The sequence below is a fragment of the Phalaenopsis equestris genome, unplaced genomic scaffold (genome assembly GCF_001263595.1).
Source record: "Phalaenopsis equestris unplaced genomic scaffold, ASM126359v1 Scaffold000002, whole genome shotgun sequence".
NCBI lineage: Eukaryota > Viridiplantae > Streptophyta > Magnoliopsida > Asparagales > Orchidaceae > Phalaenopsis > Phalaenopsis equestris.
The window spans coordinates 77,285,602-77,311,930 of record NW_018164444.1 but is presented as its reverse complement, the minus strand read 5'-3'; the positions used below and the strand labels follow the sequence as shown (position 1 = coordinate 77,311,930).

The 26,329-nt window shown below is 37.7% G+C and overlaps 2 protein-coding genes across 7 annotated transcripts in view; one reads left to right on the top strand and one right to left on the bottom strand.

Moving 5' to 3' along the window:
- LOC110020788 (DNA mismatch repair protein PMS1) overlaps positions 1-19,112 on the top strand; it is a 74,332-nt gene extending 55,220 nt beyond the window's left edge. For 4 of the 6 annotated variants that reach the window (XM_020719025.1, XM_020719044.1, XM_020719035.1 and 1 more), the window contains one exon: positions 16,620-17,216. In XM_020719025.1, the coding sequence (XP_020574684.1) occupies positions 16,620-16,713 (94 nt within the window). In that variant the 3' untranslated portion in view covers positions 16,714-17,216. Of the gene's footprint in view, positions 1-10,294; positions 10,582-16,619; positions 17,217-18,808 lie in introns of those variants that run through there. The other 2 variants (XM_020719060.1, XM_020719053.1) reach the window with 2 other exon arrangements.
- Positions 19,113-20,483: 1,371 nt separating this feature from the next.
- The window catches only part of LOC110023815, a 71,689-nt gene continuing 65,843 nt past the window's right edge, over positions 20,484-26,329 (bottom strand). The window contains exon 25 of the mRNA XM_020723423.1: positions 20,484-20,623. Within this exon, the coding sequence (XP_020579082.1) occupies positions 20,510-20,623 (114 nt within the window). The 3' untranslated portion in view covers positions 20,484-20,509. The remainder of the gene's footprint in view (positions 20,624-26,329) is intronic.

The following is a 26,329-nucleotide window of genomic DNA, read 5'->3' as shown; positions in this document are numbered from 1 at the left end:
CTCTTGCTGCCACTAGCATTCTTTTGCTGTCACCACCTCTGCCAACCATCCCAACCCACCTAGCAGACCTCCACCTCCTTTAGAATACACCTTAGAGGTGTTTTCTTGTGTCGTTTTTGTTTATTGTTGTTATTTTTTGTTGTATTGTGTTTTGTTATAACCCTCCCTCTACATCAATAAAAGTTTATTTTACATTTTTTTGTTAAATTTTCTAATAGTTTTGGGTATCAAGCTAGCCCAACCCTAGTCCTATCCTGGGGTCTCCTAGCATCCACCCCTATCTAAGCCACCTCCTTCAAAACTTTTTCTTTCTGATTCCCAAACCTCCAATAAGAATTTGACATAACCCTAATTAACCCTTTGTTGTTTTTAAAAACCAACAACAACAAACTAAATTTTCTACACCGTTAATTAGTCTCTTACACCCTCTTTCACCTCCCAACCCTAAACCCTAGCCATGCCACCAACATGATACATGCCCGAGCCTTCACGAGATGAGATACGGCTAGAGATTCGCTAACTTCTATTGTGGATTACGGACACGGAAGATGAAATCCAATGGGAGGCTACCCTCGATCGTGATCCGAAAGGTCGAAGCGAGGAATGAGAAGATATGAAGATGAAGCGAGAAACACAACGTCGGTTCCTCCCTACTTATTACCACGAAAGTTGTAGAATTTAGCTTCTGAAGTAGAGAGACCGCAGCAACATGCGACCCCTTCTGACCACTATCCAGCGAAACAAATCCGTAAGTCTGTAACAGCCAAAAAGTATTGCAAGTGCCACGGATTTGGACACGATGAAGCAGAATGCACAACCAGGGGAGTGATCTACTTCACCGAGTAAGACATCATCAAATAGTTGAATAAAGACATCGTAGGCAATGAAGACGGTGATGGCATAAACAAGGAGAGCTCGCTTCCAGTTGCGAAGGATAAGATATACTTAGTCCAGCCGAGTTCGTGGAACAGACTCCAACCGACTTTATTTTAAGTGAAAAATGCAGTTACGTGTCTGAGGAGCTGACATTAGACACAGGGGGCCCCCACATACAAGAGCAAGGAAGATACTTCAGATCTATATACCCTCTTTCGAGTTGCCTCTACGGAGGGAGGTCCAACATGTCCAAAGAGGAACCATTATGTCCCATGCCTGGGCTACTACAATGAGTAGTTCAAATGTTAGAGCAGCTCAGTAAGGCAACCAATAGATTTCCAGAAGGGTCGGTTGAACTTCAACTCTGAAATATGCCTAGAAACCTAAGGGGAAGAAACTTCTTCAATGGGACTTAAGTTATGTCACTGAAGATGGTGTCTCTCCTAAGTAGTCGCTAGTGAGAGTGGCACGATATGCCACAGATTTCATCCCAGAATTGTGTTCTTCTTAAATACTTGTTATTCAACCACCACATGCTGGGCACAAGCAATGGAAGGAGAAGATTTCAAATGTAAGAGCTCGAGAGTTGCATGATGGAAACCCACCTCTATATGCAGTTCCCGCTTAAGATGTGTCAAAAGAGGATTACTACCTATTTTACCAGAATGTGTTGTGGAATGACAACACGGACATAATCGATCTACCAGGGGACTTAACACAATAACATGAGGATCCAAGAGCTTTGACGAATTAGGTCGAAGCTCCCCCAATCCCAAGAGACTGATGTGGGGCTCTAACAACGCCTCTAACGTGGGGCGCTAAATGCCAGTCGGCTGAACCGACTAGCCAACTTCCTCGTTGGTCAAAGGGGACCTGTCTAGAATTCGATCACGAAGGATCGGGACAGAAGGATCGTGATTCGTGGAGAAGGCAGGACTACCTCCCCTTCTCATGTGCTCTTCCCCTTTTGGAAAGTTTTAATGGCTATTTTTTGGAGTATTCAGACCCCTTCCTCTTGTGCGGGAGTTGCCCTTCCTACTTTTATTTTTTCCTCTAGTAGGAGTCTAGATATTGTTGTTTACAGAGATTTTGGTTTAGTTTTTGCTGTGTTCTACTTTCATATTTTTTGTGCGGAGAGTTTTCTTTGTTCTAGGGTTGTATCTGAGGAGGTGGTGGTGCTCCGGTTGTATCCTCCTCCAAAGTGGTGTTGTATCCTTCCTTTTTACCATCCTACTCCTCCTCCTCCTCTCTCCAGCAGTTGCCGGCCTCTTTGTTCTTTATCCCCGCACCAGCCAACCTTCCCCCAACAGCTTACTCTTGTTGTCCAGCTACCAGACGTAACCCCAATGTTCAACCGCCCTGCCGCTACAGTCCAACATTACTTTCCCCCTCCTCAGCCTTTATCCCGGCCCGGATCACTGCTGTTTTGCAACAAAACCTTATGCCCAACCCTCCATCATTGTTGTCGCTGCAGTTGTGCACCTTCCCCTCGCTGTCATCAGCATTCCTTTGCTGCCACCACCCCTACCAACCATCCCGACCCATCTAGCCGACCTCCACCGCCCTTGGAATACAACTTATAGGTGTTTTCTTGTGTCGTTCATGTTTTGTGCTGTTTTTTTTTTTAGTGTTGTGTTGTAACCCTCCCTCTACATCAATAAAAATTTATTTTGTCTTTTTCGTTGAATTTCCTATTAGTTCAGATATCACCTTGAAATTTCTTTGGAAGTAATTATTTATAGAGATGAGTGTGAAGGATAGTTTAATACTTTTTTTTTGGTCGAATTGCAGATTAAGGAAACAGTTCGTTTCTAAGATTCATGTTGTATATAAATGTTCCAAACTGAAGGGGATTTTTTCTTTTCTAGCTAATTGATTGTTACAAATTACGACGCTAGTCTCTGAGGCTTGTGTCAGAACATTTTTCTCTTGGCTTGGTAAAAGCATGGATGTGGCCCGTAAGATTTGAGGTTCGTATTGTTTGAGATCAAAATTAAGCAGTATGTTTGCTCTATGATTAGATTGAGGTGTGATTTGTGAGAAACCAGAGAAATAATTTTGTATTTCACTTTCTTCTTTGAATTGATAATACAAGGTATTATATAGGAGATTACAAGTAAGTAGAAATACAAGTAGAAAAACTAGGAAACTATTTCACTAATTCTCTTAATTTAAGGGATTACAAATTAATTCTATTTATCTCAATTTAAGGGATTACCAATTAATTCTAATTCCCTTAATTAAGGGAATTAGAATTAATTCTCCCAACCTTATATCCATCTCAGACACATCTCGACACTCCTTCTCAAGCTGAGGAATAGATGTCTTCCATTCCCAGCTTGGATACAAGATCATGGAAACTTGAACTGTTCAGCCCCTTTGTTAGAACATCGACTAATTGTCTTTCTGATGGAACATAGAACATACACATTAACTCTTCCTCCAGTTTTTCTTTGATGAAATGTCTATCAATTTCAATATGCTTTGTCCTATCATGTTGTATAGGATTATGATAGGACCGTCCCATTGGATTCTCAAATCATCCAAAATGATTCTCAGCCACAGTAATTCACATAATCCTTGAGCAATAGTCCAGCAATACTGAACTCTGATTCTGCAGATGACCTTGCCACTACATTCTGCTTCTTGCTCCTCCATGTCACTAAGTTCCCTCAAAGAAAAGTACAATATCCTGTAGTTGATCTTCTGTCCACTAGGGAGCCAGCATAGTCAGCGTCGGTGTAGGCTTCCAGAGTAAGAGCGTCATTCATTTTGAACAAGATTCCTTTTCTCGGATTGCCTTTCAAGTAATGCAGTACCCTGTAGGAAGCCTGAAGATGAGGTTCTCTTGGATCATGCATGAATTGACTGATCATACTTACAGAATATGCTATGTCTGGTCGAGTGTGAGCAAGGTATATGAGTGTGCCAACCAATCTTTGGTATATTCTTTTATCCACAGCTGGTTCTTCTTTAGCTTCTCCCAACTTATAGTTTGGATCTATTTGAGTAGAGATTGGCTTACACCCAGTCTTCCCTGTTTCTGCCAATAAATCAATCACGTACTTCTGCTGAGATGTGAAGATCCTCTGTGTGGAATATGCCACCTCAAGACCGAGGAAGTACTTCAATTTCCCGAGTTCCTTTGTTTCAAATTTTCTTACTAGTCTCAGCTTCAATTCATGCTTCTCTTTCTCATCATTTCCAGTCAATATGATGTCGTCTACATAGACTAAAAGAGCAGTCACTCCACCTACAGCTGAATGTTTAATGAAAAGAGTGTGGTCATCTTGGCTTTGTTTATACCCAGATTCCTTCATGATTCTCGCAAATCTGTCAAACCATGCTCTAGGAGATTGTTTTAACCCATAAATTGTCTTTTTCAGCTTGCACACCTTGTTATCTGTGTACCCTTCAAATCCCGGAGGGATGTTCATGTAGATTTCCTCATTTAGGTCACCATGAAGGAATGCATTCTTAACATCATACTGTAGCAATTGCCAATTGAAGTGAGCAGCCAATGATAACAGGATTCTCACAGTGTTCATTTTTGCAACTGGAGCAAAGGTTTCCTGATAGTCTACCGCGTAAGTCTGAGTGTACCCTTTGGCTACTAACCTTGCTTTATATCTTTCAAGGGATCCATCAGCCTTGTACTTCAATGTAAAAGTAAAATTCAATGTAAAAATCCACTTGCAATCAACAATATTTTTTTTTCCTTCGGTTTCTCAATGATCTCCCATGTTTTATTCTTTTCTAATGCACTCATTTCCTCTTTCATAGCGTCCCTCCATTCCCTTTTTGACAATGCCTCATACACATTGTTAGGAATGACAATAGTATTCAAACTCACAATGAATCTTTTGTGGGCTGGTGATAGGCGCTTGAGAGATACATAGTGAGATAGTGGATAGAGTGAATTTGATTCTTGGACTTGTGTCAGTTTAAGAACGACCTTTCTCCTTGAATACACCTGAGGAAATCTTGGGAAATCGTGAGTGACACTGGTTGGAGTAGGAGATGATAAGGGTTCAGGATCAGGTGACTCAAATGTGATTGGTTCAGAGGACTCTAGTTCAGCTGGAACAGGAGGAGAGTTTGATTTAGGTTCAACAACACGAGCTGGCACATGTGGAAGGGCAAGGGTTAGGGTTTTAAGTGGTTCAAAGAACTCACAAGTAGTATCTTCCATCATGGAAATCTCCCCCTGAAGAGAGGATTTGGAAAAAAAAGGTTTATTTTTCTGTGAAAGTGACATCTACAGAGATGTAAAATTTTCTGGTAGAGGGGTTGTAATATTTATATCTCTTTTGAGTGGAGGAGTAACCCAGGAAAACATATTTGATGGCTCTGGGATTTATCTTCCCTTTATGTTATTTGTGGACATGAACAAAGACAGTACACCCAAATACCCTGGGAGTGAGGCCATTTGAGGTTCTGAAGTGAGGGTAGAAGCTATTTAGGACCTCTATGGGGCTTTTGTTTTCTAACACACGGGAGGGAAGTCTATTGATCATATATGTGGCAGTGAGAACGGCTTCTCCCCCATAGGGCTTAGGAACATTCCCTTGAAATAGTAAGGCTCGGGTGGTGTTGAGTAAATGCCCATTCTTTCTTTCAGCTACTCCATTTTGTTGGGGTGTGTCCACACATGATGAGTCATTGATAATCCCCTGTGATTGAAAGTAAGGTGATAGAATTTGATTGAAGTAGTATCTAGCATTGTCTGTCCTAAAGCTTTTTATTTTGACCCCAAATTGATTTTGATCCATTGAATGAAAATTAGGTATAACAGTGCTGACATCAGGTTTTTGTTTAAGAAGGAAGAGTCATGTAACCCGGGTGCAATCATCAATTAAGGATATAAACCAATGAGCCCCAAAAACATTAGGTATAGTGGAAGGACCCCATATGTCACTATGAATCAGAAAAAAAAAGATGAGAACTTCTTTTATTGCTAATAGGAAAATATACACGTGTATGTTTTGCCAATTCACAAATGTTACAATGAAACTCAGAAATATCTAATCCTTGGAATAAATGAGGAAACATTATATTTAGAACCCCAAAAGAGGGATGACCAAGACGTAAGTGATACAGCCAAATGTCATCTTTGTTCGAGGAACTAAGGAAAGATGAAGACAAATTACTCCTAATTTTCTGGGGTGGTTCAAGGTGGTAAAGACCACTCCTTTCCTTAGCAAGTTCAATCCTCCTCCCCTAGTCCTGTTCCTGAAAAACACAATAAGAAGGAAAAAAAACAGCATAACATTTGAGATCATGAGTCAATTGTTGGATGGACACAAGGCTTGTTGACAGTTTGGGTACGTGAAGAACGTTTTTAAGGATAAGACTAGGTGTGATATGTATATCATCAATCCCTGCAACGGTAGCTAAGGAGTCATTGGTCATGATAATTTTTCTATTACTTGGACATGGGGTATAGGCGTGGAAGAGTTGAGATGTGGGGGTCATATAAAAGGCTTTAGGACATTGTCTAAGACATTGATGCAAATAGTTTTACCCTGCTGGTCAATAGCACCGAAGACTATGATCCAAGAGTTAGTATAGAATTTGTCTAAGACATTGATGCAAATAGTTTTACCTGAAAGAGCTATCGAACATGCTCCAGAAGGCTTCTCAAGAGATCCCAACAAGCTTCTCAATTTCTCAATTTCTTCTCTGCTAAACCCCTCTATTGTTGAATTTTCCTCAATATTGGGTTGCTCTGCCATATGCGCTCGAGGCCTTTGTTGCCCCCCACGGTTGCCCCATTCTCGGCTTGGAGGTTTACCATTCAGCTTCCAACACTTCTCCCTTGTATGCCTTGGCTTGTATGCCTTGGTTTCTTGCAATAATTACACCACAGATTGTCTTTGTTCTCCTTCCCTTGGTTATCTCTACCCGGGTGTTTAAACAGATCAATCTTCGACTTCTCCTAATTTGTTTTTGCTGCTAAGGCTGACCCATCCATAGTATGTGGTTCAAGCATGACACTCCTTCGACTTTTTTCTGCTCGGATTAATGAGATTGTCTCTTCTAGAGACGGTGTATCCTCCTTGCCGAGGATTTGGATCCTAACCTGATCAAATTCAGAATTCAATCCTGCCAAAAATCATACATATGATCCTTCTCAATGAACTTCTTCAAAGTGGTAGCGTCATCAGGGCATTGCATCTCAATTACTCGATAGTGATCCAGTTCCTGCCAAAGATTTTGCAACAGAGATGCATACTCTGTGACAGATTTGTCTCCTTGTTTGGTGGCTCCGGTTTTTGCCTTGAGCCTTGATTTCATACACAAGGAGGGCAGCATCACGGGCCTTCGAGTATGTGAGGTTGATATAGTCCTAGATTTCCTTTGCGGTATTCAAGAACATGCAAGTGTCACTGATCGTTGGGTCCATGGAATCCCATAGCCAGGACATAATCATGGAATCCTCCTCTTCCCATGCTGTAAAGGTTGGATCCCTTTTTCCTGGTTCGGTTCCAAGTAGGTGATTAAGCCTTACTTTGCTCTTTAGGTATGTGCGGACAATTTGTGACCATTTGAGATAGTTCTTCCCATTGAACTTGTTGGATGCCCGAATGTTCTACAACTCTCCAATTTTCTGAACAACATTGGATTATTCGGAAGGGTTGGAATTGCTGGAGACAGTGGTTTCGAACATTGACATGGTGGAGAAGAGGAATTCGCAGCAATTACGGTTGGAATCAACGGCTGCAGCGGTAAAAGAATCGCAGCAATTAAGTCATCGAATAAAAGAATCAGCGGCTCAGGTGCGGCTCAGGAGCGGCAAAGAAGCGGCTCAGCAGCAAAGGATTTAGCGGGTCAGGTTCAGCGACAAAAGAATCCTCAGAGCGATCGCAAGATCTGCTTATTTACGCACTTCTTGACGATCTTCATCGTGAGCAGCGGAAAAGAATCAAATGGATGCAAGCAACCCTAGAGGCGAATAGCGGAGGAGAGACTAAGCGGATAAGCGGAAAGGATCGAATTGCGGCAACAGGCGGCGGTGTCCTCTAGGGTTTCAACCCTGTCTCTGATACCATGTGGGAAATCAGAGAAATAATTTTGTATTTCACTTTCTTCTTTGAATTGATAATACAAGGTATTATATAGGAGATTACAAGTAGAAAAAAACTATTTCACTAATTCTCTTAATTTAAGGGATTACAAATTAATTCTAATTCCCTCAATTTAAGGGATTACCAATTAATTCTAATTCCCTTAATTAAGGGAAGTAGAATTAATTCTCCCAACCTTATTTCCATCTCAGACACATCTCGACATGATTTGAGTTTTCTGTTGAAATATGAGTTCTTGATTTGAGTAATGGCCTTCACGCAACTAGAAGTAATTCAATGATTAAAATTTTGAAGAACCATCACTTTGCTTGCCCTTGTTACACGAAGATTCTAGAAACATGAGTTCTGATGTTATGATTGGATGAGCTATAGCTTCACTAGGACTTAAGAATTATATGAAAGCATGCCAATCACCTTTTTATTTTTGTTTATAAGGCGATTTTAATTTAGAGGTCTAGCTTCAATCTTTTCTACATGCAATATATCTCATGATATTGGCGTAACTTCCTTTTGGAGTTGCCGATTGCTGTATCATACCCGAAACTGAGAATAAATAGCAGTTTCTTGGAGAGTGTGGCTTTGTTTTGTCCTTGTTCGTGGAAAGCTTATGTTGATGCAGTTTTGGGGTTTTTCTTCAATTTTGGCACGAGTCCTGCATAATGAGCTGGATTTTGAAGTTGTCTCATTTGTCTTATGCAAGCAACGCCCGCAAATGTACCCCTTTTCTGGGCTTATTTTTGCATTAATTGAGCTTTATTTATGATTCATTTTTATAGAGAAAAAAGAGATATTAGTGAAGGTTGGCTGTGGGACCCACTTTTATGTAGCTGTTTGCATAGACGTTCTGACACTAATCTAGGATTCCTAGACTGTGGAAAGATCAAGGGGTGGGTTAGAATAGTGGTAAGATAGGTAAAGGAGGGAGGAGTGATGATACTTGAAATCCAGGGCAGACAGCGTGCCAGCTGCTGAAAAACAACAGGTTTCTGCTTTCAAACAACAAATGGCAGACACATCAGTTGAGAGAAATAAAATAATGCAACATTTCAAGCAAGAAGTTTCCACAAATATGAAATAGCAAGATATAGAGAGTTTCCTCTCAGAATAACCCTAATTTAATTAAAAAATAAATAAAAATAGGACTCACTAGTCCTGGCAGTCTGATAGATCTTGAATCGGGAATTCTCAGGCTGGAATTTCACCACTACAAAGCCTCGCCGGAACCGGATCCTATTCTGGTACGGTCGCTGTATTGTTGGATTCCGTGATCTCATGCTTGGTTCTCTGTGTCACATTCACTTGAGAAGTAACCCTCAAATAACTACGGACTAGCCAGTTGTTGTGTCGTTGCGAGCGTAGGGGTTTGTGCATAGGGGGTTGCTGTGCAACGCAAGGGGTTGTTGTGCAATGCAGCTGGTAGTTGCTTGCGGTTATGTAGCTCTGACAGGTAGCTGCTGACATTTGCGAGATCACTGTGCGATTTTTGTTTGCTGTCTGGTGGGTTTTGATCAACTACCATTATAATCATCTTAATGTGGTCTTTATATCTATATAACGGGCTCTTTGAGCCCTTCCAGGCATTACGCCTTCTCTTATTTCCTTTTCCTCGCTCCATGGTTTATTACTTGGTGATTCTCTTATCCATTTCCATTTGTCCTTGCATGTAATGTGCTTGTTTTGTGGTTTTACTATGCCTTCCTAAGTTCTCTCCTTCATGCATGATGAAATGGCATCAATGTTGTATTCCTGTGGATTTAACTTTGAACCCTTTGCATTGCTTTAAATTTTTTTGTACTTGAATGTTCTAGTGATAGCAAGGGTTTTTTGGAAGAAACAAAAGGTGATTTATCTTAGGATGCTATATTTCGGATGAGGCTTTTTTACTTTTTCTTCTTATTTTATCGGGCATTTACATGCATACCACACAATCTATGTGCATTTAGTTACTAGCACTAAAGCTTTCATATTCTTTGGCATCACATCAAAAATAGCTCAATTACTAACTTTTTAAAATTGAAATACACCTTTTTATACATAAATTTGTGGCATCAAAGTTGTTAAAGTGTAAAAATCAAATTTTAGATGTTAGATAGGTAAATGAATAAGAATTGTGGCATGTATGTAAAATTTCATTTTTTTTATTTTGTTGACCGTGAGTTTATAATTATGTAATAATAAGCTTTTAATTATTAATTAAATTAACTTAAGATAAATTTGGAAAAACATCTAGTTCTGTTTACTATATTTGTTAAGTAGGTGTCGTTCTACCAGCTCGTGTCGCCCATGACTATAACCAAGGAATTCTTTTCCCTCTCTTCATTTCATGCCAGACAGAGAGTGCGGCACAGGAAGCACAACAGAGACTGATGGCAAGGGAGAGAATGATGGATAGAGCAATGAGGGAGACAGAGCATGTGATGTTGAAGGAGCCTGCGTACAGAGAGTGAGGGAGGTGGAGTGGCTTGTTGCCATTGTGGAAGCCAACGATCACACATACAATCCGAGCTAGGCTTTCTGCACAAACGAGTGAAGCAGCGGGCTGGGGCAGCTTGAGTTAGCCTTCTTCGAATTGCTTCGGGTGATGGAAGAAGCCATTGTGGTCTTTTTGGAATGCCCAAGTGTATTTCCTGCCTGTCTTCTATACAAGGCAGGTTTCTTTAATGACAAGGGAATTTTTGGCGTTCATTTTATTTTTTCTTTTGTGTTGAGTGTGGGTGTTCCTTAGGGGGTCTTTGGTAGGACAATTTTAACCGCATGTAAGGATTTAACGTAAATCCACTAAGTACCATAAATAGGTTAGATAAATCTACAATTAAGTTAAATCTAATTTTTACTCGTTCCATTTATTAAATCCGGAATTAGTAAATCCACTTATTAGTTGGATTTAATGGATTTAGCTTGAGAAAAAAATATTTCAAATTTTATGCCAAATATATCAAATGGATTTAATTGTTTTTAATCTTAATTGAACTAAACTTTATTTCAAATTTAATCATATTTAGATTTAATAAATCCAGATTTACCAAATTTACTAAATCCTATTTAACTTAAATTCGACTTGCAGCCAAACATCCTATTAGAAAGTCGGTTGTTTGGTCTACAACTAGGGTTCGGCCCTCCATTGGGGTGTTCGTGGGGCTAGTTAGCTACTATCCTGAACCGATTTAAGCTGTAACTATGGCAGTTTTTTATTACAGGAGGAAGACAATTGAGTGATCAATTGCTTTCTATGTTGTGTCACTATCATCTTGGTATCAGAGCAAGTCTTTCTTTCTTGAGCTGTTCGGCTAGATCAGGAATTCTTCTTGGAATGTCGTAGTCTTGTTCTTGGAAGCGTTTTCCGACACTGCAGTCCAACCATTGAATTATCCTCAGTTCTAGCCGCAGATAGGTGTCGTTGTTGTCCAGCAGTTTGGTTTTCTTTTGTCGAGCCATAGAAGTCTATTTTTCCACTTATTTCAGGTTCTAGTTTTGGCATCTCATCGAAATTTTGCAAGACCCAATCAAGAAATGATGTTAAAAGAATTGCAACAAGAAATTCAACGTTTGCGAAAAAGGCTTGTTATTCTTGAACAACAAAATTTTAAAAATTAGAGACAAGAAAATGGTGTTAAGGAGGCGGTGAAGAAAGGAAGAAAATCCTTTCTTTCGAGAGGTATCGAGTGAGGAAGATAGGTCAATCCGCACCTGTAGGAGAGAACAACTATGCCAAAATTCAGATTTTGGAATTAAGGTTGATGTTCCTGATTTCAGTGGAACATTACTCGAATGAATTCTTTAATTGGCTACACACGGTGTAGTGAATTCTTGATTACAATGAAATGCCACAAGAAAATGTGATCAAGTTGGTGGCAATCAAACTCAAAAAGAATGCATCACTTTTGTGGGAGAACTTGAAGAGAATAAGACAAAGATAGGAGCGGGCGTTCAAAGTTTATAACTTGGGTTAAAATGAATAATGAATTAGAAAGAAAATTATCGTTGGAGCATTACTGACAAAAAGTTCTCTTAAAGTTATCTAATCTACAGCAAAAGACTTGACGGTGAAGGAATATGCGAAGGAATTCAAACGACATGGGCTGAATAGCAACCTAACCGAACTGAAAGAGCATTATATTGCTCTATTATTGGGTGTGCTAAGGCCAACTATAGACCGCGTGGTACAACTACAACCTTTGTGGACCTTTCAAAATGTCATCAATCTTGCTGTCAAAGTTGAACGACAACATAAATGTCATAAAACTGCACCCTTACATTACTCCCTTGGGGGAGAAATCAGTTCATTCTAGAATTGGACAAAATCGGGTCGAACTGAGTGGGAGGAAAGGAAAATCCATCAATAGTGATGTTGTTTTCTAGCCTTAGGGAACATCAAAAATGGGTACAAACCTGTCTTCAAGGTGTTTTGAGTGACATGGGTTTGGACATATTGCATCTAATTGTCTTAACCGCTAGGTCATGTCATTGGTATAAGAAAACAATTCATCAGAGGAAATCTAGGGAAAAGAAGGCAACAACCATACAAGAAAGCAAGTGTTGTCTGCCGATGAAGGGGGCATTGTTGGCCCTTTGTAGACTCTTGAATATGGAGCCCCTTCCCAACCAGGAATGGCTTTGTCATAATATTTTTAGTACAAGATGCATGGTGTGGGATAAAGCGTTCAACCTCATCATCGATGGTGGAGGTTGTGAAAACGTAGCTTCTACTATAATAGTAGAGAAACTCGGATTGATCACACAACCACATATTGTATAATTTCTGGTTGAGAATGAGCTCCAAGTTACTAGACAATGTCTTGTATAATTTTCTATTGGCCAAAAGTTCCAAGAAGAGGTCCAATGCAATGCCATTCCCGTGGATGCTTGTCATTTATTTCTTGGAAGGCCATGGCAATATGATTGAAAAACTACCCATTGTGGATTCAGCAATACTTATGTTTAGTATTAATTTCTATTGGCTAAAAGTTACAAAAAGAGGTTAAATGCAATGCCATCCCCATGTATGCTTGTCATTTATTGCTTGGAAGGTCATGGAAATATGATAAAAAACTACCCATTGTGGGTTCAACAATACTTATATCTAGTATAATTTTCTATCGGCCAAAAGTTCCAAATAAAGGTGCAATGTGACGCCATTCCCATGGATGTTGGTCATTTATTGCTTGGAAGGCCTTGGCAATATGATCGAAAAACTACCCATTGTGGATTCAACAATACTTGTGCCTTCAATAACAATGGTAGCACTGTTGTGTTGGTTTCCCATGAAGAAGGACACACCATCAAGGGTTTAACCTCAGACTATTCAAAATCACACAGCCCTTTTCATGAAAGAATTAAAGGAGGCAGCCTTAGGTTTAGCACTTCTCATCGCTACCATTCAAGTAAGCCACCACCACCATCTATGGAAGTTGAAAGACTATTGTAGCAATTCAAAACAGTTTTTTTCCGACGAGATTCCAGCAAGTTTGCTGCCTTTAAGAGAAATCCAGCACGACGTTGACTTTATTTTGAGCTCCATTATTCCTAACCGTGCCACATATCAAATGTCTATGAGGAGCTATAGCATCAAGTGAAAATGTTAATTCAAAAGGATCTTGTTTGGCCCTGTTTGATTCCTTGTGCGGTTTCCTTTTTGTTGGCATCCTTGAATGATGGATCGTGCCACATGTGTATCAATAGTCGGGCAGTGAATAAGATAACTATTAAGTACCACCCCATCTAGATGACCTTTTTGATCACTTAAAGGGTCTATAAGTTTTTCAAGGTGGACTTGAAAATTGGATACCACCAAATATGAGTGCTCCCTCGAGATGAATGGAAAATAGCATTTAAGACGTGTGATGTGTTGTATGAATGGATTATTATGTCGTTTGTGCATTCTGCCTAAAGTACCTTCATGTGCTTGATGAACCTAATTTTTCAACCTCTCTTGGGGAAATTTGTAATAGTATATACTTTGTTGACATATTTTTCTCAGCCAAAATCGAAGTAAGGTTTTTGAGATTCTAAAAGTGCATCGATTGTTTGCAAACAAAGAGAAATGTCAATTCATAGTGGCTATTATTAATTTCCTTGGGTTTATGATTTCGGCCAAGGGCATGGAGATGGATCCGAGTAAGTTCAGGGCAATAGAGGAATGGAGGCAACCCACTTCTCTCACTATCGTGAGACAATTTCATATGTTGGCTTCTTTCTATCTTCATTTAATTCAAAATTTTAGCACCTTTGCCGCACCTACACCGAATTACTTAAAGTCTCTCAGCCTTGTTGGACTGAAATGGCTCAAATAAGTATTGAGCAATTGAAGGAAGCAATTTGTTCTGCTCTGATGTTGAGACTTCCAATTTTGACTTCTTATGTGAGGTAGACTGCGACACTTTTAGGGCCATCGAAACGGCTCGTTGTTCGCAAACAGTTCGTGTTTGGCTCATATTTGATTCGTTCGTTAAGCAAATGAGTCGAAAACGAACAATTTCTTTGCTCTCGATATATAAACGAGGCAAACAGGAACAAAGATTTGTTCGTTCATGCTTTAGCTCGTTTTGGCTCGAAATACTTAAATTATATATATATATATATATATATATATTTGATGAGTCAAGATTTTTCAAACCCCGTCTGCCTTAGAATCTATCACCGATAATATAGATGGAAATACTTCTACTGTTTCACGACTGTCTCATCAGGTCCAGAAACATGTTAGTGTTACTTAGACTCATGGGGATCATGATGTGCAACAACCTACAACTGTTCGACCACATTTAAAATCTACTGATCAAATGAGTCAATCATCGGATGAGGAATGACAAGTTTACACATTCAGGAGGAAGAAGAAAAATGAAAATCTACTTGAGCTCAGGAATCTGATGGATGATACTTTGGTTATTACGGGCAATGATACTCATCTTACTAATTTGTTAGTCGGCTCACTTCCGAGAATTAGCGGCAGGAGGACTAAAGTGGGACGTCCCTAGCACTTTTGTGTCATTTTATAGCTTTTTGGTTTTCTTTTTTTTCCTTTAAGTATCTTTGCTTTATTTGAGTTTTGTGTGTTTTTTTGTATGAGTTAGGCTTTTTAGACCCTCTCATGCAACATTTCTGTATCTTTTCCGTATTAATATATTTGCCCTTGGGTTTTTTCTATATATATATATATATTATTTGTAGCCTTGTAGATAACTAATTTATTTTAAAAAATATTCATCAAATATATATATATATATTTGATGAATATTTTTTAAAATAAATTAGTTATCTACAAGGCTACAAAGTTTTTTAAATAAATTATATTTAAATGATTTTTTAATATTAAAAAATTATATCTCTCACCCTTAACATCCTACGGAGTCGTGATTGGGGGTTTAAACGAGCCGAACACGAGCGAGTCCAGGCTCAGCTCGTGTTTGACTCGTTTATATTTCGAGCTCAAAAAGTGTGTTCGTGTTCGGCTCGTTTGCTTAACGAGCCAAATACGAGCTGTTCATGAACAAAGAGCCGTTTTGACAACCTTAATCACGTAGCCGTAAGATATTAAGCGTTGGAGCAAGATTTCAAAATTATTGTTTATATCAAAACATCATTTGAATCTAATATAATAATTTTTATTCTATTTTCTTATTTAATACTTTTAATTGATTATAAATCTTTGTAGCCCTATAGTCAATTAATTTTTTTAATAATACTTATAGACAATATAATTGATGAGTAGTATTTCGAGCCAAAACAAACCGAACAGGAACAAACAAATCTTTGTTCGTGTTCGGCTCGTTAACTTAGTGAACGAGCCGAACACAATTTTCGCGAACAATGAGTCGTTTTGATAGTCCTAAGCGTGACTAGAGTTGTCAAAATGTCTCTTTGTTCGCGAACAGTTAGTGTTCGACTCACTAAGCAAATAAATTAAACACAAACATTTATAGTTTTTAAACGAGCAGAACACGAGCTTAGCCCGAGCTCGCTCGTGCTCGATCCTTTTACACCCCTAGACGCATATGGAGTTGACATTGGAGCTTTGAAATATGTTCAAAGCCAAAACAAGCTAAAAGGAAGTCATACCACTTGGGTGGAATTTCTTTCATCTTTTCATTTCACCCTAAAGCATAAGTCCGATGTTACGAATGAAGTGGCCAACGCTCATAGCTGCAGGTATCAAGTGTTAGCTACCTTCAAGCCACAGTAGGGGGCTTTGACATATGCAAGTAGCTTTATGAATGAGATGGTGACAATCAAGAAATTTTGAAGAAATGCTTGTAAGGATCTCATCACATGTTTCATATCAAGGAAGGTTTCCTCTTCTTCGGAGCTCGTTTTTGTGTACCGCAATGTTTCGAGGGAGGCCCTGTTAGACTAATGCCATGATGGGGGTTTAGCCAGCCACTTTGGAAGGTACAAGATTTTAGCCTTCCTACAAGATAAATTCTATTGGCCTTCCATTCGGGTGGTTGTGGTGCAGTATATGAAGAGGTGTTAAGTGAGAAAAAGAACAAAAATTCGAACTCAGAATTCTGGCTGTATTTACTATTCTGATTCCTGAAGCTCGTTGGTTTGATGTGAGCTTAGTTTTTATTGTGGGTTTGCATGAATCCAACTTAACAAATAAATTATTATGGTGGTGGTGGATTGGCTTTCAAAAATGGTACTTTCTATATTTTGCAGGACTACTTTGGATGCATCTCATGTTGCCGACATATACTTCAAGTGGTGCGTGTTCATGGAGTACCCCATACTATTGTCTCCAATCGAAATGTGAAGTTCTCAAGTCACTTATGGCAAACCTTGTGGAGGAAGTTTGGAACTAAATTACAATTTAGTTCAACGGCCCATTCTCAAACGGATGGCCAAACCAAATGCAAGCTTGAGGAATTTGTTGAGATGATATGTGGGAAAAAAATATACGACAATTAGACCTTTTATTATCATAATTGGAGTTTGCTTACAATAAGTACCGCAATCACACCTCCAAGTTTAGTCTCTTTGAAGTGGTGTCTGGCCGCAATTCCCTGCCCTTTCTCCCTTGGATCTCTTACTTATCATGGAAATGTGTTTGGTCTGTAACTAGGTTGTACTCTTCCTGGGGGTGTTTGTGAGGCCTGTTAGCTGCTGTCCTAAACTGATTCCTGTTGCCAACTGTGGCAGTTTTCAGTTCTTGAAGGAAGACAGCTGAGTGATCAGTTGTTTCCCTGTTGTGTCACCATCACAGAAGGGGAAAAACAATAGGTTTTCCCCTATCGCGCGGAGTTTACACACTTGAGCAAAGTTCGAGCGAGCATTTGTATGCTTCGACTGTTGGCAAATGGCGAGGCAGCAAGAAAGGTGTAGTTTTTTGGGTTAGGATTTCAAAATCAGAGTTTTAGATTTTACTTTTTTATAAGCTCTCCCAAGTTTTGGAACATTTTCAAAAAAATCTAAAATTGAAATTAACTGTGCTAAAATTATATTAGGGTTTTTGTGTGGTGGCTGATTATATTACGGGCTTTGCCATGGGAGAGCAAAATTTAGGTATGAAGATTAATTTCAATATTTAATTATTATTTTTTAAGTTAATCTTGGTGAAATTTAAGTGACATTTAATAAACCTAAATTTAAAGCATAATCAAGTTACTTTTAACTTAAAACATGTCAAAAGATGTTGAGGAAATCCACCCAATTAACTATCTCAATATTAATTGATTTAATTGTGATACAGCATTTTATGTAATAAGCTTAAGGAGAAGTGGCTAGATCACTTAATTGGAGACTGTAAAGAGAATAAGATATATTTACATATGAAGCCATAATTAATAACTTAATTAAACAAAATACAAACAAAAGTTTTTTAAGCATTTAAGTTAGAATTCATATAAAAGTACAATAATAATCAAATTTAATTAAATATATCATTATTGGTACCACAAATAACCAATTTCATATGAGAAATTGGCAATCGACTGTAAAACAATTCGATAAATATATTTTTATTTTACAATAATTCTTTTTATATATGAAATCACTTGTAAATGCTTTTACTTCTAAAATTGGTTAAAGCAAATGTTAAATAAAATAAATAAATAAAATATGATATATGCACATGCATTTGGAGTCTCCCTCGTGGGCATCAAAATACCCATGCATGTAAAATGAAAATGTAAGTTGGTACCTACTTTCTTAGTGGGTTTTGGAAAATATTATGGATAGTGTACTTTTGTAGTACACATTTAGATGATTCTCATTGACGAATGTTTTAACTGAAATACATAATAGTAACAATAAAATTAATGTCTTTATTCTCATTTTTATTGCTTATTTTTATTTTATAAAAATATTTTAAAAATGTGAATTATTATAATTTAGAGACATTTTATCTACATAGTCTTTTAACTCATTCATTTAACTAATAAAATGATTTAGGGAAACCTTTTTTAAGTGTAAATGAAAGTTAGAGATATTGTTTACATATGTCGAAGAACCCATAGTGATTGATGCATCATTTTAGATTTACATATCTTCCCATTAGCAAAACTTCAATTCTGAAGGAACTGTATAAATCTTTGTCTGATTGTCAGTTACCGCCTTAGTATTTCAAGCACCTCGGTGGTGTCGTTATATTATGTTAATTATTTTTATTCATGATTTTTTCATCTTATTGTAATTATAAAAAAAACTTATTTTATTCATTTAGCTTTCATGTCAGCAATTAATTTTTTTAATCAAATAACCCCCTTGCATCACTTCAGATGGTAAGCAAGCTTACAAAACATAACATTAGCAAGGGAAGGTGACATGTTTAGGTGTTAGATATGTAAATTCAAAAGAATTGAGTGGCATGTATGTAAATCTTCCTCATATTCATCCATCCACTCATGCAGGTTACAGGCGGACTGACTTCCCAACCAGGTTTCTCTCCCAGTGTTGCCCAGTTTTTGCATTCATTTTTGTTTGTATATCGAATGTCTATTTTTGTTCCATATACTCTTCAATTTTATTTAATTCTTTAGCTTTAATTCTTTGGTTGGTAGACAAGCAGAGGGGTGTACCTCTTAAGGTCAGCATGCATGATATGAGCATTTAGTCACCCAAACTTTATTTTTGAAGCTGCAATATCTCTGTAAATTAGTTGAGCAGAATAGCCACTTTTATTTTTTATATATAGCACAGATTTTAAAAATCTATTGGCCATTTACATACCATGCAATTCTTATGTATTCACATATCTAACACCTGCAATTCTTATGTATTTACATATCTAACACCCAAACATTTATATTTTACATGCATATTGCTCAAATTTTTAACATCACATAAAAATACTTTTTCGTCATCCTTTTATAAATGAAAATTGCATTTTTCATGATAGATTTATAACAAGTGTTGTAAATATAAATATTAAATTTCTGGTGTTGAATATGTAAATACATGAGAATTTGATCGGTCATCACATCTCAACATCATTGGTATGCGAGTATATGTTCTTCTAAATGAGCTAGCTGGGCTAGAGTACATTTTTTTTTATCACTGATGATGAATGCTTGTTTTCTAGAGGATATTAACGCACAATATCTTGTGTTGGGACAGCTAGTAGTAAATTTATTTAAACTTAATTTGAAAATAAATGTTTATATTGTTGGGTTTCATTTAATTTAATTTAATTTAAGGAAAGGCTTTGCCTGAGGCTATTATATGAGTCTCCAGCCACCTTTAATGTGCCCAACAATTTGAGCACCACCTTAAAATCATGTTATAGAAGATTCGAACCTCCGACTTGAAGAGTCTTATATCATGAATGTCAAGCAACAGGCTGGGTACACAATTTCATTAAATTATATATATATATATTAAAACTGAGAACAAAATGCAACTTTTTGAATTCTCTACCTTAAAAAAAAAAAAAACTAGATTCAACTAATAGGTCATAGATCCTCTCACAACCAAACAGCTTGAGATTTGAAAATATGAAGTGACTTGAACCCAAATAAAGAGCTCACGTCGAAAGCCTCATCATATAATCATACATTCCACTCAAATATTAACTTTATAATTACCAGCAAGCAGACATAAAATTAAAAGTACAAAATGAAAAAAATAAAACATAATAAATAAAATACTTATTCTCAAAGAAAGAGATTTAGCCAAAAACTCTATTCATTGCTATGAGACTTGAAAGTGCTTTGATCAGACAAGTACAGCTTCATAAATGCCAGGTAAGCTTAAAAGTTCACAATAATGAAGATAAATATTTGTTAAATGGCAGAAGTTTCCACATCAATCAAAATATAAATTCTCCAAGACATATTTCTTCTGCATATTAGACTGATGATGATGAGCATGTACATGCAGAGAGGCCTCTTCAACAGAGTAACAACAGTAGATGGAAACAGCCAAACCAAAGAGCCTCTGTAGCTAATTATATCTAAGCCAAACATGATTACTTCTGTAGCAGCCTTTTCTCAAAAAATTTCACAATCTGGCTCTGGGATGGAGATGGGTTCCCATCAGTAATAAAATCAAGCTTCCAATTTTTGGTTAACTTGTGAAGGAAAGATGTGAGAACTGCAAAACAAATGGGCTTTCTACATGAAATAGCTGAGTGCCTTTTTCTTCCTGGATCCACCCTCTCCATACAACTCATTCCACTGCAGAAGCTCGCTCATATTCGTTGATTCAGAGGAGACGCTCGCACAAACCTGGCCAGAAGAAAAAATAATAGAAATGTTGAAATTAAATAGAAAGAAATTCATTGTAACTGCAAAACTGTCAGGCACTAGCTCAAAGAAGCAATATCTCGATTGGTGAGAGTTAATGTCATTAAAAATGGCATTAGAGCATTACGACAGTCTGAAAATGAGAAATAAGTACCATACAAAATAAAATGTTTAGCCATGAGAGTCATTTCTTGAATCCTAGATGAGACTGCTAGATGGTGTGGGCCACCTTATGAATTCTATCTGTCTGGTGAATGATTCTAGGTTAAGAAAATTGATGAGGACGCCAGCCACTTAAGTTCAGTAGATTGTGAAACCCCTCGAGTAAAATGAAATTGAGTTCTTAAAAATCGAGGTACCTTTTGATGTAACTATTAAAATTTCATCAGAAATTCTAAAGTGTGCTCAATGGGTGACATCTTCGGAAGTTATATTAATGGGAAAATCAAGAAGTTCATTGCAGGCTAGGAGGTTCCTAAAGAGAAAGATCCAAGTTTTGTGACACCAACTAGTAAAGCTTGGGTCGGTATAACGAGAAACCTATGCAATTTCAGCCTATGATCACTACAGCTGAGAAACCCCAACAATGGCGATGATAATCAGTTAAGGCAAAATGAGTACATTGAGTTTCTGTTAAGTAGAATTTACAAAACTTTTAGAAAATGTTCCGATTTCGAGAAAGTAATAAGGAAATGAAAGAAGGGAATTGTTTTAATGAAGTAAAGAATTTTTTCTCTTGTTTGGCTGTAATTTTCCTGAGGGCAATACCAGAAGTTGAAAGAAAATGCCCTAATTAAGAAAAGCTGACAGAAAGCCATGCTGAAGCTAGAAAAATACACTTATGCTCTTTCCATGGATTTAGTTGAGAAATTTAAAAAGAAAGTATTCAGTGATGAAAACTTCCTCAAAATATCATTCCAATTAATCACTGGGAAAGTATTTAATCATGAAATTCACCTCATATTTTTTTTATTCCCATTTTATTCTCCGATTGAGACATAATATATGATATCAGACATGACAGGCCCATAAATTTCTTTGTATGAAGAAAAAAAATGAGCATGCAACAAGGTCCACTGTAAATCAGGCATTTAAAGAAGTAATTGAAGTTTCTTGTTCAAATTAATAAGGATAATGACGATGCTCATACTGATCAATCTGCCAATAAATATTCAGCTGTTGAGTATTTCAAAAAATAAAGGTTTTTCTTGTTTTTCATAGTCAACAATTTAGTTGTAAAGTCTGATTTTAGTTACCCAGGGGGAGGGTAAACGAAAATCGAAGAATATGTGGCAAGGAGACGGGCAGCCGATCAGAGGCGAGAGGAAGCGAGGGGGATCGGAATCCTAGGAGGCGTGTCGCTCTACAAATAGATACGAGAAGCAAGAGCTTACGGGCATGCGGTCGAAGAGCAGAGGGAGGAAGAAGGAGAGGTGTTGCACACTTTCTTACCCGAGGAAACGACGTAGCAGGCCTAGTGCTCAAGGGAAGAAGAGGATCTCAGCACTGCTTTGCTGCGCCAAGTTGTGACTAGAGGCAAAGGAAGCAAGATGGCATAATAGGTGAATTCCTCGTGTGAAAGAAGAAGAAGCTCTCCCGAGTTCACGTACGCTATTGCCATACGAAGGAGGAAGCAGACGTCGATGTTGACGTCGAGAGCTCGTGCGGGAGAGAGCCGAACACGAGGGAGGAATGAGTAACATGGATCTCATTTGCAGGGGAGAAGAAATTTCTTTTCTTGCATGCAGGAAACGGGTTCGCGTGCAAAAGGAAGCTTATCTAGCGTAGTTTAAGGCTCGACCAAGGAAGATAATGTTTATTTAATTGGTTTAATAATAAAATCAATAATAGTATATATATATATATAAGATCAGGCAGAAGCTATTATACGAGCCTCCTAACCAACCTCATGTGTCTAAGAATTATATCCCGCACACAGGTGGGATCAAACCCGTAACCATAGGGGTCTTACAAATTCTGCTAAACAAAAAGTCACAGTAGGCGACACACACACACACACACACACACATATAGATAGAAATTTAAGTAGGATTATAATAAGTAAAATATGACAATTTCACTTATGGTTACTAAAATTATATATATGTAATAATATAATAAATTAATGAATACCCATTATTATTATAGGCAGCAATTATAGAGAGTCGGAGTCAAGACAAATCAAATAACAAATTAATCAACATAGGAGTGAATACTCATATTTTTAATCTATAGTAATATTTTATTTCTTTTCAACCATTTTACCGTTAATGATACTTGCACAATCTTTATTTTGATTGATATATTAGTCACATTGTTATGAATGTTATATGTTTATAGCCACATACTATCATGCATTGGTTACTGTTATATATATATATATATATATATTAGCTGAACAATGAATTAACAATCTTTTCAGGAGAAACCCAAAGCTGCAATATGCTCACAAATCCAATATGTTGGTCTCTCACTTAGCTTATGCTGATGATATGATCCTCTTTTATAATGCTAGCAAGAATTCAGTTAAGTAAATACATAATGTCATGGTTGATTTTCAATTGGTCTCGGGCCTCTCCTTCAATGCTAGTAAATGCAATATTTTTTTGGGGAAAATGATTAACCGTTCTAATGCCTTTTGGATAGCTAATTTTACGGGTTTCTCCCTCTCTACTCTTCCACTTAAATATCTGGGGGTGTTCATCCTTAAGGGCAGAAGAGACGTATACAGTTTTACGAGGTTGTGGAAAAGATTCGGAAAAAAATCTTGGATTGAAAAAATAATTTCCTTTTCTTTGGGGGTCGTATTACTCTGTTAAGAAGCATACTTCATTCTCTTTCTTTATATATTCTCCAAGTTCTCCAACCCAAAAAGAGCACTATTATGACTCTTGAAAGATGTTTCCATAAGTTCTTATGGGTGGGAAATCATTCTGGTAGAAGATGGTTACCTTGGAAGGATGTTTGTAAACCCATAAGTGTCGGTGATTTGGGTTTCAAATTTCTGCATCATATGATTGATATTAATCTTTTCAAGTAATGGTTCAATTTCAGGAAAAACGAGTCGTTATGGGCCAACTTTATGCATGAGAAGTATTGTCGTTTCTTTCATCCTGCTGTAATAAATTGGTGACTGGGCAATTCCACAATGTGGAAGAGAATGCTTAATGTTAGAGATTGGGCAAGGAACTTCATTTATTGGGAGGTGGGGGGAGGTAACCTATCTTTCTGGCACGATTGTTGGTCTCATGCTTTGCTGAATATGACGGATACGCGGTTCTCTAATCTCAAAGTTTCGAATGTTTGGGTTGATGGCCATTGGAACCTCCCAATAAATTTCATTTCCACAATACCTTTTGATCCTCTTTTGCATGATACTCCTTATTTGAAACTACCCATGACAAACTCTATTACTAAATCTTTATATGTTTCTCGTTATAATTTTCAAAACACCCCTTGGGGGAAAGGTGTGTAGAGTTGGGCTTTTACCCCGTCGATGTCTTTCTTGGCCTGGCGTATTTTTCACTATCATTCCTTGTGATGATATCCTTAAGATGAAAGGTTTGAGAATTGTCTAGAGGCGTTGTTTGTGTTTGATGGCGGAGGAGACCATTGAACATATATTTTTCTCCTGCCCTTTTGCTTTATTTATTTGGAGAAGAGTTGGTCTGTGGTTTGGTACTATTGTTTCTCCTGAGAGGAATCTTCTTCTCACCACCTTGTGTTGCAATTCAGGTGGTAAGAAGAAACATTTTTGGCAAGTATACCCTTATATCATTTGTTGGTTTATCTGGATGGCTCGGAATGATATTATTCATGAGGGTAAGGATATTCAAAAAATGATGGTTTTCACTAATATAATTTCTTACATCAATAAGTTATGGAGACTTGGAAATTCCAAAAAAGGTTTCTTTTCGGGCATTAATTATTTTTTTGGCTTTGGGGCATATGAATGTGGCAGTCAGGAGAATCCCGCACCCTCCTATCTTGGTCAAATGGAGTCCACCCCCTAGAGGGTGGATTAAATTTAATATGGATGGGAGTTAGAAAGGTCCTAATGTTGGGTGCGGGGGCATTGCTAGGAATCACTATGGAAAGTGTTTACTCTTCTTCTCTACCCCTTCTATGACGGATTTCCCTCTTGAGGCTGAGGCTCGAGCTATTTTATCTGTTGTTTTATTGGTTTATTCTCTCAATTGGAAGTATATTATTTTTAAAAGTTATAATAGTTCTTTGATTGATATTTTTACTAATGGTGTCGACACCCCTTGGGATATTCTTTATTATATTAGGAGGATTAAAGGGTTAATTTCTAATATGAATGTCGTTTGGAATTTCATCTACCGAGGGTAATCAACCCGCAAATTGGCTTGCTAATTTGGGGTGCGCTAGTCATATATGTAGGGTGGAAGTAACTCCTCCCCCCTCTCTCTATACTCTGATGTTTGGGGATAATATTGATACCCCTTATATTCGTACTAATGTCTCATCTTGATCTGTGTTGGGTGGCCGAGTGGCTTGGATCGGTCTATACGTTATTCTGGCTGGAAGTTTCTTCCGTTTATTCTTTTTTGAGAAATTTGGAGTTAAGGAGTATGAGATTATGACTAATTATATTTTTGATTTATGTGATGTCCGACCTCTTATCTTTGGCATGGAGGTTCAGGAATCCTTCGATTTTTCTGCTGAGTTTTATTTGGGAGGCCAACGGCTCCCTATTTGCTGGTGGCTGAGTTTATGGAGATGGAGGGTTTCTCAGTTTAAGGGTTGGGACGTTGTGCTGGGTGGTTTTGCTTTTGGGATGTATCATATTGGCTGCCTTATTTTTAGCATGGAGGCCCAGGACTCCTTTGCTACTTTGGTGGTGGGGGTGGGTTGGGGGCTTGGGGATTAGAAGTAGGGCTCTTGGGAGATATAGTGTATGGGCTAGTTTCACGGGTAAGAAGGGTGGTTGGAGATTTGAAGAGTTGCTCTTTTTTCATCTGGGTATTATTTGTGACCATGTTATTTTCTATTTGGAAAGGCCCATGGCTCCAATTTCTCTGTCTCTCCATACTTCAGGTGGTTTTATTAGGTCTGTTTGGACTAGCTTTGCTGATTGGGAGGTTGGAGGAATGAGGATCATCTTTTCCTTTCTTAACACTTGGAATTTCTATTTCTCTACTGTTTCCTCAGTTCTTTTTGAGTTGCAGGATGCAGATTCCTTGGTCAGGCTGCGACTTCCTGGTTTTGAGATGTTGCTGTTTGCCATACAGATTCTTGTTTTTTCGTTTCTTTTGATATACATGTTCATAGAGGGTATACGTCATTTCTGTGGGTATACGTTTTGGTTTGATACATGTATATTTATGTTAGCTTTAATCTTCTTTCTATTCTTTTATTTTCATGGATGGAGTTGTACTGTGGAAAATGAAACCGCTAGGACTTTATGTGTTGTTTTGTTTTTTAGCGGGGATCTAGTTTTCCCACTAAACCTTTGTAATTCTTCTTTTGATATTAACGCATAAGTAGCCATGAGCTGCTCTTTCTATAATATATATATATATATATATATATATATTGGAAAGGAGCATTATTCGGCTCCGACTCTATTGATAGGGGGGAAAACGCACCCCTAGAGGTTTCACCTCCCACATTACAGCTCACACACACACACACACACACACACACACACACACACACAGATAT